We start from the raw sequence: 13,465 nt of genomic DNA, 5'->3' as shown, positions 1-13,465 counted from the left end.
TGGTGGACAATGCTGTTTTTCACAGCAGCAGGGCAGCTAGAGAAGTTTTCAGATGCTGGGACTGGGACAAGAACCAGTGCTTCTTCACATTGCACATAATGAATCCAATAACTCATCATCAGAGCATGACACAGAGAAACCAAAACTAATTCCAAACAGAGTTTGATAATATTCTAGGGACAGGGCCACCCTGGTATTAAACAAGAAATTCTTCATTAAGCCTCAAGCTCAGGAAAGCTCCAGCTTTTCTTACAGGGAGCTCAGGTTTTAGCAGGAGAAGACATGCTGTGTTTATCCCTGGATGTCCCAGAATGGCTTCTCTTACAGTCTGGTATTAAGGACAGCTCCCATCAGGCTGCCTCACTGCACTCAATCCTTACACATCACTTTAAACCACCCTTGCATATTACATTTTTTTCATGAGCAACATAGAACATGATTTTGGGAAGAGCTCAAATCATTGTGTCAAAAGCTGGTGGATGATCCTACACACCTGCAGGATCACACCTCCTCTCTGTGGCACCTGGTTCCTGGGGCTGCTCCACACCAGGGTGCCTGGGCAGTGCTATAACATGAGGGTGGCAAAAGGGTTCAGAGCACAGCAGAGCATCTGAAAAGCTGGACAGGGCTACCAGCTCCCTCTCTGTCTCAGTCGTGGCGTTTTGCCCTTTGGGGTGCTGCTCTTGCGTAAGAAGAGGGAAGACAATGCTGCAGCTCACTGAGGAGAGCACCTGCAGCAGGAGGCCTGGGCTCCAAGGATGGCCAATATATTCTGCTTCAAGAGGTCACTGCACGATTTATGTCATCAGCACTGAAAAGAGGGAGCAGCTCTGCAAACCTGACTCATGTTCCTGAAGGCCTGGGGCAGACACTGTCCCCTCCCCATGCTCCTGCTCCCCCAGGGCAGGAAGCTGCTTTCCAGGGTGAGAGCAGGGATGGTGAGCTGGGATCTGCTGGAGCCCAGCCTGCTGCAGGGGGACTGGCTGAGGCACAGACAGTCTGTGAGGATGGACCTCAGTCCACAAAATCACAGCGACCCTGAGATCCCAGATCACACTGGCCTCAGCCTTTGTCAGCATCTCTCTATTTCTGCCTCTCCATCAGTTCCTGCCTTCCTACAAAATCCCTGGATTTCACTGGTTTTCCTAGAGCAAGGTGCTACTTCACAGCAGCTTGGAGACAGCCTTGGTCAGAGCTTGAATTCTTGTGCCCATGGAACAATCCTGGTTTAGCTGATGTGATTTCTCAGTTGCTGAGTCTAATTTTCTTAGAATTTATTCAAGGTGGGCAGGCCCTGGCACAGGGTGCCAAGAGAAGCTGTGGCTGCCCCATCCCTGGAAGTGTCCAAGGCCAGGTTTGGGCTTGGAGCACCCTGGGCTAGTGGAAGGTGTCCCTACCCATGTCAGGGGGAGGAATGGGATGGTCTTTAAGCTTGTTTCCCAAACCATTTTGTCATTCTATGACCTTGCTGGTTGATGAGCCAACTTCTGGTCAAGCTGAGGACACTGATGAACATGACAAGCAAAGACTGCTCAGACCAGCAATGACTCAAGCCCAGATGTGGATGGAGCACTGTCACCTTACTTGGCACTCTTCAGGTGGTACTGGGGCTTGCAGACCATGTCAGACACAGACACTCCACCTGCTACCCACAGCAGGCTGGCTGGAACCAGAATAAATCACAGCTCCTCAGAGGCTGGGTTTAATTTTCAGAAGTAGGAGGATTGTTCATTGGCAGGGACCACACCTGAACGACCAGAAAAATGTTGGGATCGGGTCCCATCACACCAGGATCCTTGCACAAGAGAGCCTCAGCAGACACACAGCCCTCAGAGGTACAGGCCTGTGCATGATAAAATGTCCCCATCCTGGGAGGCTGAAGTGACTCAGCCAGCACAGTCAAAGGGCTGTTATTGCTGGAGGCAACTGTGCCTGGAGCCCATGCATGGGGATTAAAGACATTCCAACCTCTGCACGTTCCTTTTCCCTCCCCATGGGAGCGCCTCTTGGATGTGGCACACCATTCCCTTTGTCTCAAAGCCATTTCTGTGCTGCACAAGCTCAGGGCTGGTCAAGAGATAGGGTCTGTCTAGGGATTTCTGAAGTGTCCCAAGCCACCTCCAAACCTGCCATCCCGGGGCAATGTTACTGTTTTGGTGATTGTTTTGATGTGTGTTCACATGCCAGGCGAGTCAGCACCTGTCCTGGGCCACAGGAGGCTCTGTGGTCACTGCTCAGGAGGAAAAGAAGAGGGGATGGTGAGGTGGCCACTGGGCAGGGCGCAGCCAGGGGATGTGGCATGTGCTGAGCAAGGCCACTCCTGTCAGGCTCTGTCCAGCCTACCTGCTGGTGGAGATGAAGCATGGGCAGGGCTGGGGCAGTGTGTGCTGGGAGGGGGTTCAGGCAGGGCTCAGTCCACACCCCAGGCTCTGCTGGGCATTGCAGGGGCTGTGCTGGGCAGTGCAGGGCTGTGCTGGGCTGTGCTGGGCAGTGCTGGGCTGTGCTGGGCTGTGCTGGGCAGTGCTGGGCTGTGCTGGGCAGTGCAGGGCAGTGCTGGGCTGTGCTGGGCTGTGCTGGGCAGTGCAGGGCAGTGCAGGGCAGATCTGGGCTGTGCTGGGCTGTGCTGGGCAGTGCAGAGCAGAGCTGGGCAGTGCAGTGCTCACACCCCAGGCTGTGCAGGGCAGTGCAGGGCAGTGCAGGGCAGTGCTGGGCAGTGCTGGGCAGTGCTGGGCAGTGCAGTGCTCACACCCCAGGCTGTGCAGGGCCGTGCAGGGCAGTGCAGTGCTCACACCCCAGGCCGTGCAGGCTGGCTGGGCAGCACAGGATCTGCACACTCACACAGGCTGATTGGGGCTTGCTGAGGAATGGAGTGGCAGGGTGGGTGGGCCTGCTGCGTGCGCAGGGTCTGCAGCCAAGAGGATGCACCCAGGCATTTTGCCCTCCACGTTTTGGGGTGAGGTTGTGGTTGTACTTGGAGTCTTTCCCTGTGGAGTTTGGTGTGGGATTCCTTCTTGGCTAGAAAGCATGCTGCTGCTGCAGCATGTTCAGCCAGGAGTCAGACGGAGGGCACTCCTGGCTGTGCAGGGCAGCATTTGGTGAGGGAATCTTGTGCAAGGGTGGGATGTCTGGGAAGCTGTGGCAGCACAAGTCAGCCCCATCGCCAGCTGGGATGGGACTTTCCTGGCTGATGGGGCTCCAGTCAGGACACTCGTAAGTGAGAATCATCCAGGCAGCTCTTGAAGAGGTCTGGAAGGATGGAAAAGTTTCCAGTTTTCCAGATACTGCCACTAAGCAGCACATTCTGCCACCCTGGAAAGCTCCAAGGCTGGGAGACCATGGACCAAGGAGTTAATTTTGCAAGGGAAGGAGCTTGCAGAGGGGTCAAAACAGCCTGTGGAGTGGCTTGCAATGATCCTGGCCATGAAGCTTGCACTGAGGAGCATCAGCTCTGTGGAGAGGATGTGGGTGCACTGTGCTGCAGAACAGCCCCCAGGAGAGGTGCATTCCCAAAGTCTCTGCACAGGGATGGACCTGCCAGTGGAGAAAACCTCTGAGCACCAGCTACTGCTGCTGAGCATCCACCCTGTCAGTCTGCCCTTGTCTGAGGGGGCTGAGGAGGCCACATCTCCCCTTGCCCTTGGCTGGCTCCAGGCTCCTTGCATGAAGATTTCAGCATATCCCAGCAGATCTGTGGCACGATGTTTTGTTGTAGTGGGGCAGCTTGGCTCTTCCCCTGCTCTCTTCCAAGGCTTCACACACCTGCTTCCCTGGGTGTACCCCTGCATGGTTTCTGCACAGGCCTATCTTCATGGCCACTTTCCAGGTGGTTTTTGTGCAGTGAAGCAGCCAGAAGAGGCAGAGCCAAGAATCTGGTCCAGGTTCCAGTACCTCTGGGATTCACTCCGAGGGCAGGGAGAGACCATCTGCACAGGCGGGTTGGTGGAGGAATTCCCAGGGTGTTTCCCATCCTTTTTAAAACATAAACTGATTCTCTGGAAAGACTGGGAAAGCACCAGGCCCCTTGACAGCCCAAGAAGCATGCGAGAGTTTACTTGTGCATGATTGCAATTAGCCCTAGGGCTCTAGCACACCAAAATTAAACTAGAAAATTGTTTCCATCCCCAGATATCAGCCTGCCTCCTCAGGGGACCCCCCTGTCACCAGAGGTAAGATCTGTGACCCTGCTGTGGGTCAGCTCCTGAATACCCCAGGTTTCAGCTGGTCATGGCTGGGGCAGCCATTCCCAACCACAGCCCAGCCTGTCACTTGTCAAACATCAGCCAGCCTGTGACACAGCACCCATATCCATAAACACATCCTCAGTATCCCTGTCGCCAGCTACTCCAGAACCTGCTGCTCCTTGTCTCCGTGCATGGAGACTGCATTTCCTTACTTATTGCAGCAGCCTGTTCTTGAAGGTTTGTGTCCATCCTCATTCCCCTCTCCTCCAGGTGAAGTGACCTCGGCTGACTCATTGTTCATCACCAGACCCCCAGACCTTCTCACTGGGCTGCAGGAGCCAGGGATTTATCTCCCCAGCACACCTTGGCTGCAGAACAAATCCCAGTGCAGGAGCAGGAGCCCCAGAGGTTGTGCTGGTCCCTGTGGGACAGGTGCCCACCTGGGTGAGGTTTTCCATCCCAGTGGGCTGCAGGGAACAGCCACGGGATCCATCACCGGGGCTTCCATGGCCCTTGCACAGCACGGAAGGAGAAGCACAGCCCATGATTATGGACCTGCAGGGCTCATTCCCACCAGCCACACGTCCTGTGGGGGTGACACCCATCCCAGAGGGATGCCAGCAGCCCCGCAGCGTGTCCCCCATGGGAACGGGCTCTGGGTGCAGCAGCGAGGCAGCTCCTGGTGCTCGGTGCTCCCTGCCCCGTGAGCACGGCCAGCAGGAGGGGAGGAGATCCCCAGGCAGGGAGGAGATGAGAGGGGCAGGGTGCTGTGAGCGGGGCACAACAGAGGAGCTGAGGGGGCAGGCAGCTGTGACTGTCAGAGTGCCAGAGGCTTGGAGTGACCCTTGTGAGCACCAGGACCCCCTGTGCTGCCCAGGGACCAGCTGTGCACAGGAGCTGCAGGAGGAGGACATGGGTGGGGGAGCCACATCACTCCCACTCTTCTAGCATCTCTGCAATTCCTATTCTAGGCTCCCCACAGGCGAGGATTTGGCATTTCCTCATCCTTCTGCCTGTTGTCATCTGGCTGCTCTGCTGCTGCCTCGTGTCCTGCAGGGCAGGTCCCAGGTGGGACGGTGTGGCCTGGCCAAAGCTTGTCCATCATCAAGAGGAGCAGAAGCATCACAGCTGTGTCTCAGTGCAGGTGGGTCCCAGCCCAGCAGCCCTTTGCTGGCCAACACCCCCAGGGCAGTTCAGTGTAAAGCCTGAAGGGTTATTTGCCCTCTCTGAGTCCTCCTCTGCCTTGATTTTCAGCAGAGCCAGAATGGTTAATTATAATCTCAATGCTTTGCCTCTTCGTAAAGTGAGGAGACAGGACTTTCGTCCATGCTCCTGTCTTTTACTTCCTGACATCCCAGCATCTCTCTGATGTTTCCTGTCTCAGGGTCTTCAGATTCCCATCTCCGGATACCCTCTGGAGAGGGGAATATCTGTGTAGTTTTTGTGGAGATTAAAGTTCACTATCTATGTGGTTTTGATGGAGATTAAGGTGCAAAGGAAAGCACATGACTGCAGGAATGGTTACACTGACCCTAAGGGAATTGGTCTGGCTGGGGAGCAGTGCAGTGAGCACCTCACGTCCCATGACATGCTGTCCTCTCCCAGTGCACAGGAGATGGACAGGACTTGGACATAACTGCAGCCCACAGGACATGGACATAACTGGGGCCACTCTGGTGTTCCCCAGTTCCCTGGTGCTCCCCAGATCCCTGGCACACTTCTGTGGACTGCATAAAGCACCAGTTTACATCAATTTACCCTTATCTCTGTAGTACCCACAATGTCCATAACAACAGCATCCTATAAATCACTGCACGTTCCCAGCAGCCCCAAATTCCTCCCAGTCTTTTAGGTTGAAATTTATATTTGCAGTGTCAGAGTTCCAGGGTACAGGGAGATCTTGGAGCCAGCTCAGCAGTGTATTCTGACCCTCAGCAAGCTTGGATAGGGTACAGAGAAGTGCAGCAAAGGGAAGAGGGAACTGAGCTGTGGCTGGGGAAGAGGCTGATGGTTTTTGGTCACTCTTAGGGCACAAGGAGCAGGGTGATCCATCCCCATGGTCACTTTCCAGGCTCTGCTCTCCAAACCTGGCCAAAACCAGACTAGGGAATACACTTGTTCCCTCTGATTCCTGGAGAGATGGGGCAGATCCTGCTGAGCTCTTGCAGAGCCACCAGCCCCAACCAGGTCACTGCTGAAGTGATCTGAGGGATCTTACTCAGAGCTTGAAGGAAATACGGGGTGGCCTTCACCTGCTTTCTTCGGTATCTTGTGGTTTTCCTCAGTCTTTTCTTAGTAGAGAAATGAGTGAGTCCCACCCCAGCCTTCCAATGTGATTAAGCTCAGTGTTCCTAAGATATGTCCTGGCAACATTTCTAGACCTGTTCCAGCAATTCCCAGGGACCAGTCTATCTCCATCGTGTCCCTCACTGCTGCCCTTACTCTTACAGTGACAGAGGAACAGGTGGGGGTCAATGACTGCTTTTCCTGGGTGGTGCAGGGATCTGCCACTGCATTCCCCCAAAAACCTCACTCCAGTGGAGCCCAGTGGAGCCCACAGAAACACTGCAGAAAGCAATCAGAGCATCTCCTGTAGTGAGAGCACATGGCAGCACAACATTCCACCGCAGACAGGCCAGGAGAACTGTCAGAGTCTTTGGAAAGTTAAATGCTCCCAGTGACATGGGGTCTGGCAGTGCCTCTGCTTTTAGGAAGCAGGAACTGTGTTAAATAAGAGGCTCATGGGTGGACCAGTCACTGTGAGCATCCACCCTCCTCCCCCTGTGGCTGGGCTAGTGCTCTGCACACCCCCTGGGAAAGGTTTGGGGCCAGGTACGTGCCAGAGAACAACAGGGTCATTAAGACTGGACAAGATCATTGAGTCCCATCATTAACCTAGCGCTGCCAGCTCCACCTTTGAACCCAGCCCCTAAGCAGGCACATGGTTTAGCTCCAGGCAGGGCTGCAGCCAGAGGGACATGCCCAGATGCCACCCTGTGTCACTGGCACAGGCTGGCTGGGAGCAAGGCAGCTCATCCTGCAGCATGAGGACACCGACCTGGGCTCTCACAAGACAGCCTGCAGCAAGTTCCCAACGCAGCCATTTCCAGATGGAAATGCCCCGATCCTTCACGCCCCTGGTCACTGTGAGTGTGTCCCTGCTGCTGCTGCCCGTGGCCGTGGCAGAGAGCCCTGTCCTGGGCTTGGGAGACAGAGCTCACCCTCCCTCCCCACTGAGCTGCAGGCCTGGAAGGGAGGCATTGCTCCAGGTACGCTGCATTCATCCTTACCCGGGCCTGACACAAACAGAATTGATCAAAAGCACCTTGAAAAGCTCCCGTCCCCAGAGTAGAAGGCTCCTCTTGTTGAAATTGGGTGGGAGAGCTGCGGTTTTTCTTCAGTTCCTTTGATTTGTTGCCTAATGCAGGGGATGGATAAATCTCTAAGCCCTGAGATTTAGGGCAGGATTCCTACTTTACATCTTCAGAAGACGTAGTAAACAGCCTTATACTCTCTAATCCTGGGAGCAGGTTTGTACCTGCTCTCTCTGCATAAACTGGACCAGCTACAACAATTTCAGATTGTGGCTGAGTTCAAAACATCCCCTTGGGGATGAAATGTTTATTGCAGAAGATTTTTAAAATGGTTCCTTAGGGAGAAAGGGACTCCCACCTCAACATCCTGCACAGACCCTGAGGACTGTCTCAGGGACACAAGAGGCAGAGTGACTCCATGAGCACTGTGGCCCATGTGAGGTGTCAGTGAAGGTGCCACAGCAGAGACAGCTCAGCTGAGTGTGGCTTCCGAAGTTTCCGGAGGAGCTTTGTCTCTCAGACCTTCCCCACTGGCCGGCCTGCGATGCCCTTTATTGAGCAGGGTCAGCAGATCCCTGATGGCTGCAGTGCTCCTGGGTCCAGCTGCCTCCATCAGCCCTGGGGGCAGGCTGGGATCCCTGAGGTCACCCTGTCCAAGGATCCCACCTGTCCAAGGATCCCACCTTTCCAAGGATCCCACCTGTCCAAGGATCCCACCTTTCCAAGGATCCCACCTGTCCAAGGATCCCACCTTTCTCAGGTCACTCCAGAGCCTTGCAGAGGCCTCCTGGGCCATGAGGGGGTTTGTAGTGAGGGCAGCTGAGCTGGACAGAGCACAGGCCCTTTCCCCAGCACTCCCAAATGCAGTACCTGGGCCTTCGGGTTGCTCCAACCCAGCCCCGACACAGCAGCGGAGCTGAGGGGCCGGTTTGGGGTCTGCCACAGCTGGGGAACACCACTTGAGGGGGGTTTGGTGAGTTTTATGCAAAATGTGAACCTCTGCAGATTCTCCCAGGGCACATTGTCACACCGTGCCCTGGGGGCACCTGCTCAGTCTGTGGGGTGGGACACAGTCCCCCGTCACCACAGGGCGTGTTTGCCAGGGTGGGTTTAACATCTCACCCCACACCTTAAAGCTTTCCATCCCCTCGGGATGGCTGCAAGTCCCTGCTCATGGCCAGTGCCAGGGACTGGGATTGCTGAGAGGTGCAAGCTACTTACAGAATCTTCAGGCTGTAGAGGCCAGAGAAAGCTTCCCCTGGGATCTTGGAGATCTGGTTTCCAGAGAGGCGTCTGCAGTGAAAAGAAGAGCCAGTCATGTGTCTACATCCCTGTGATGACAGTCCCCTGTCTGCAGAGGCTTAACAGCTCCTCCATCCTGCCCCTGTCCCCTGCAGAGGAGGCTGCAGCACCTGCAGGCTGAGCCACAATCCTGGGCTCGGGCAGCCTCTGCAATCATCCCCTCGCCCAGCCCAGGGAACACAGAAAGAAAATCACAGCTCCTGCCAGAGCTGAACCCAGCATTTTCAGCATCCAGAGACAGCTCATGGCTTAAAGGCATTTCCTGGATAGACACAGAGGTCCCCAGCACAGAAATCACAGCACAGGTAGTGACCAGCCTACAGACCCTGCTCTATGCCAGGCTTTGGCAGAGAGAGTGGAGCAGGGGAGAGCTGTTTCTGCTCATGGGACAGGGAGGACTGTCCCTAAATCCTGGCTGATGAATGAAGAAAAAAGGGATGGGAGAGGAAGGTGAAGCAAAGGGCAGCATCACAATGGAAAATGGGACATATCTGGGACATACTGCAAAGAGCAGGGAAGAACATTCAGAACTTACTCAAAGAATTTATTCAAGGAAATCCATGGGATTTTCCATGATGTACAGCATCACCTGATCTTAGAACTCAAAAAGGCCCAGAGCAGGCTGGGGAATTAAAAAGCATTTGCACTTTTCACTCACATTAGAAACCGCATCACTATTATCATTAGGACTGTGGTGGGGGAATGGGGTTGAGCCAAGACTGAAGTCCAGGACTCCTGAATCTAGGCTTGACCTAGAGAAGAGGTGGCTTTTCTCTTTCTCCTCCTGTTTCACCCATGAGGACAAACATGGATGAAGTCCCAGCACCCATCAGCCAGAAATCATAAAGACAGGTTCAACATCCTGATTAAGACCCTAAATTGCTACTAAAACTGGGCAAGAAACTTGTCTACTTGCCTTGGAGTGGAATATTGCATCTCCAAAACAGAGAAAGTGAACATAATTTCTGACCAGGCTCATCTTCACTCTCACAGAAAGTCCAAACCAGGCCCAAGAGGTTGGGCACAGATGCTGGAGAAGGTATTCATTAAACTTTGACAAAGCTTGTTTCTTTTTAGGCATGCTGTTGGGTAAGGAGACAGGTGTGGAGGCTGAGCAGCGCAGTCCTGGTGGAAGCAGAGTGCAGGGGACCAGGGCTCTGCGGAGGTCACCGAGGGGACCGAGGTGTTTTGGGCAGCCACGCTCACCTGTGGCAGAGCCAGCGTGTGTGGGTGCCGGAGCTCTCCCTCCCCGTCTCTCCCCTCGGGAATCTGGAGAAAATCGCTCCCATAATTAGGCCTCTGACAGCATAAACAGCACAGGGTCGTCTCTTTAATGTGTGTGAGCAGGTTGTAACCTGCCTCCTGCAGCACATGATCTGCCTGGCAGGCTGGGCTATTTGTCACTTAGGGGCTGTGATTTGGGGTAATTGCTCCTTTTGATTGCTGATTTCCACATGGGAGGGAGTGTTGTCCGGGAGGCTGGAGTGCTTGCCTGGAGGGGAGGTGTTCCTGCACGGCATCCTCAGCCTGCTCCCTGCATCCTCCTACTTGGCTCTGTCTGTCCTCACCTCCCCGCAGCTCCGGGCTGCTGGCAGCTCTCACCTACTCCGGGCTAAATGTGCCTTTTCTGGCAGCTCCGTGCCTCTCTGTTCACTTTCCTGGGTGTGTTTGAGTGTTTGCCAGGTCCCTAAATGGATCTGGGACCTCCAGGATTAGCAGGAGAGGAATGTGAAGCTTAAATGGAGCCTAGACTGGGGCTGCTGGCCTCAGAAGGGTGGTGGGGAGCCCCAGATGCTGGTGGGACACATGCAGAGCCAGCTTGTGGCATTTCAGCACTGTGTGTAACACAGGACATAAGGGGGGAGATTACTCTGTGGTAGATGCCCTGGTTTCAGTGGGTCCTGCCTCAGGTGAATTTGGAAGCCCAAAGCATCCCCCAGATCAGGCTCCATGCCTCACTGTTGCTGCAAATGTTTCTGTCCTTGGCCTTGTTACACCTGCAGACTGTGCCTTGTCCCTGGCTCGCCTCTGGGCTCTGGCTCTTCTCTCCACACCTTTACCTCCTCCCTGCCACCAAGGCAGCCCAGATTCTCTCCCCAGGGTTAGGGGTCCATGCCAAGCCAGGAGCAGGCAAAGGGAAGCACCAACCACAACCACTTCTCTGAACTCTCCTCCCAAAGCAATTGACAGTGCCATTGGGGTCCCTGCCCACTTCTGTGCAGGGACTGGGAGGTGGGACATGTCTGTGTTTGTGCACACAGGCTGAGTTTTCACTTTCCTAGAGGGCTGCATGGCTGGGGCATGCACACAGGATCTGGAGGTGTGGGCTTTGGAGGTTTGCTAGACCTCCCAGGACAGGGAGCTGCATGATGCTGGGGGTGGTAGCCAGGTGTTCCAGCAGAGGAGCACAGCTGTGCCACCTGTCCGAGAGCAGATCAGGAATGGGTGAGCCTCTTGGGGTGTCCTGTCAAGGGTGACCACTGGAAACATGTCATAGAACCACAAAATAGTTAGAGTTGGAAGGGACCTCAAAGCTCATTCTGTTCCACCCCCTGCCATGGGCAGGGACACCTTTCACCAGACCAGGTGGCTCCCAGCCCCATCCAGCCTGGCCTTGGACACTCCCAGGGATGGGGCAGTCACAGCTTCTCTGGGCACCCTGTGCCAGGGCCTCAGCATCCTCACAGTGAACAATTCCTTCCAATATCCCACCCAACCCTGCCCTCTGCCAGTGGGAATCCATTCCCCCTTGTTCTGTCCCTACAGACTCTTGTCCAAACTCCTACCCCTTGGTACTTGGAGCCCCTTAGTCCCTGGAAGGGGCTCTGAGGTCTCCCTGGAGCCTTCTCTTCTCCACATGAACACCCCCAGCTCTCCCAGCCTGACTCCAGAGCAGAGGGACTCCAGTTCTTGGAGCATCTTCCTGACCATCCTTTGTTTTCACACCATTAACGCCTATGCCAGTTCATGAAAGAGACCCAAGATATAAAAGTCTTCCTGTGTGTGACCCTTCCTCCGTCCATGGTCACTTGGCAGTCTTCCAAGTGCTGGGTTCCCTCTGTCCCTCTCCCTCAAACTCTCCAGAAAATTCCCTGCTTGGCAGACAGGCATCCATTGAATATATCTGCAGAATTCAGATCCCACAGGAAATGCAGTGAAACGGCTCCTTCCTTTCCATTTAAAATGGAACAATAACATTTGAAGTGATGCTGCCAGTGTGACATCCCCTGAGACTGCTCTAATTTACTCCTTCTGTGGAGGAAGATTGGGGCAAATAACCCCACCAAGAAGGACAGAAAGGCACTGCCTTTCCCGAAAGCACAGGGAACAGGAGCTATTCTTGCAGGACTGAAATTCTGGTCCACAGCACATGAACTCAGCTCTAGGCCTGCTCAGGGCTCTTTTTAGGACAGTCTTGGTTCAGTGCTATGTCCTGCTCTCCTGAAGTTTACACTGTGACATAGGGTTGGGAGAAAGAGAAAGCTCTGGATTTAAAGTGGCTGATAGAAGAAGGAGAGAAGGGCAGGTAGAAGGGGAGGGTGACAGCTGGATATGGCTGGCTTGCTTCAGAAAGCTCGTGGTGGATTTTAGATTCTGCCCCCCCGCCGCCTCCCCTTCCACCACTCCCGTGATTTCTGGGAACATTCCTCCAGGCTTTGATCTGCATTCCCAATACACTCCAAGTTGGAACAAACTCATGGTTTACCACTGTATGGTTGCTGCTGTTCAGTTACCACAGGCTCAACCCTCCTGTATCCTGGGCTTCTTGGTCATGCTACAACTTCCATGGCATGCCCGAAGGCTGTGCTGGGCAAGATCGCTCATGTCAGGTGCTCAGGCAGCTTGGTGATGCTCTTATCACTCACATTAGGAGGCAGGAACATTGCCCATTGGCAGGACAGGACAAACATGTGTGTCCATATCCCAGTGAAATTCTCCCCTTGCCAAACTTTTATTGAGCACGTCGGCCGCCCCTTTGATCTCCTGCTGGGGTTGGTTTCTCAAGCACTCACCCTCTCGAGGCAGTGTGCCCAGACACTCCATGCTCTTGCCTAAACAGTGTCATCACACCAAGCCTGGGCCTTCCCCTGGGCACACAGGGGACCACAGGCCCCGTGTCATGCCTGAGTTTGTTCTTGTGCTGGTGCAAAACAGGAATGAAGCCAATTAAATCAACAAGTGAAAACATGGTGCATTTGAGCAAAGGGCCAGGCCTGGACTCTTCCTTCTCACACAGGAATCTGCAGCTGGTCCTCGTCTGGTATCTCCTGAAGATGCCTCTAATGTGGTCTTTGCTGTCTCACTCCATCCCTGAGGAGAAGACTGTGCCTGTTTCCAGCCCTGCTCGCTGTACCCCCCTCAAATACCTGTTCCAACTTGATTGATTGATCGCATTTGTTCTTTTGTTTATGGTCCTCAAGCCAGTTTTCAACCCACATGAATGCTCATATGCAAGCCAGTTTGGATTCATTTGCCAAGTAATATTAGTAAGATACAGCTCCTTAATAAACAGGACACTGAACACTTTCACTCCATCTCTTTATATGATCAACTGCAAAGGTTTTCTGTTTGTTCCCTCCAAACCTTCCGAGCAGTTTTCACTTTTGACTCTCTTCTACTTTTGATGCCCCACTTGGGGTACCCCAAAATATAGTAAGTCATATGGAA

General features: G+C 54.1%; 1 protein-coding gene across 1 annotated transcript in view; it reads right to left on the bottom strand.

The window, feature by feature from the left end:
• Nucleotides 1-13,465, bottom strand: part of LGR6 (leucine rich repeat containing G protein-coupled receptor 6) — a 156,138-nt gene that overhangs the window by 79,077 nt on the left and 63,596 nt on the right. The window contains exon 3 of the mRNA XM_021527716.4: nt 8,717-8,788. Within this exon, the coding sequence (XP_021383391.3) occupies nt 8,717-8,788 (72 nt within the window). The remainder of the gene's footprint in view (nt 1-8,716; nt 8,789-13,465) is intronic.

The sequence above is a fragment of the Lonchura striata genome, chromosome 26, assembly GCF_050655825.1.
Source record: "Lonchura striata isolate lonStrDom1 chromosome 26, ASM5065582v1, whole genome shotgun sequence".
Taxonomy (NCBI): domain Eukaryota; kingdom Metazoa; phylum Chordata; class Aves; order Passeriformes; family Estrildidae; genus Lonchura; species Lonchura striata.
The sequence above is the reverse complement of the archived record's forward strand: the minus strand, read 5'-3'. Positions and strand labels throughout refer to the sequence as shown.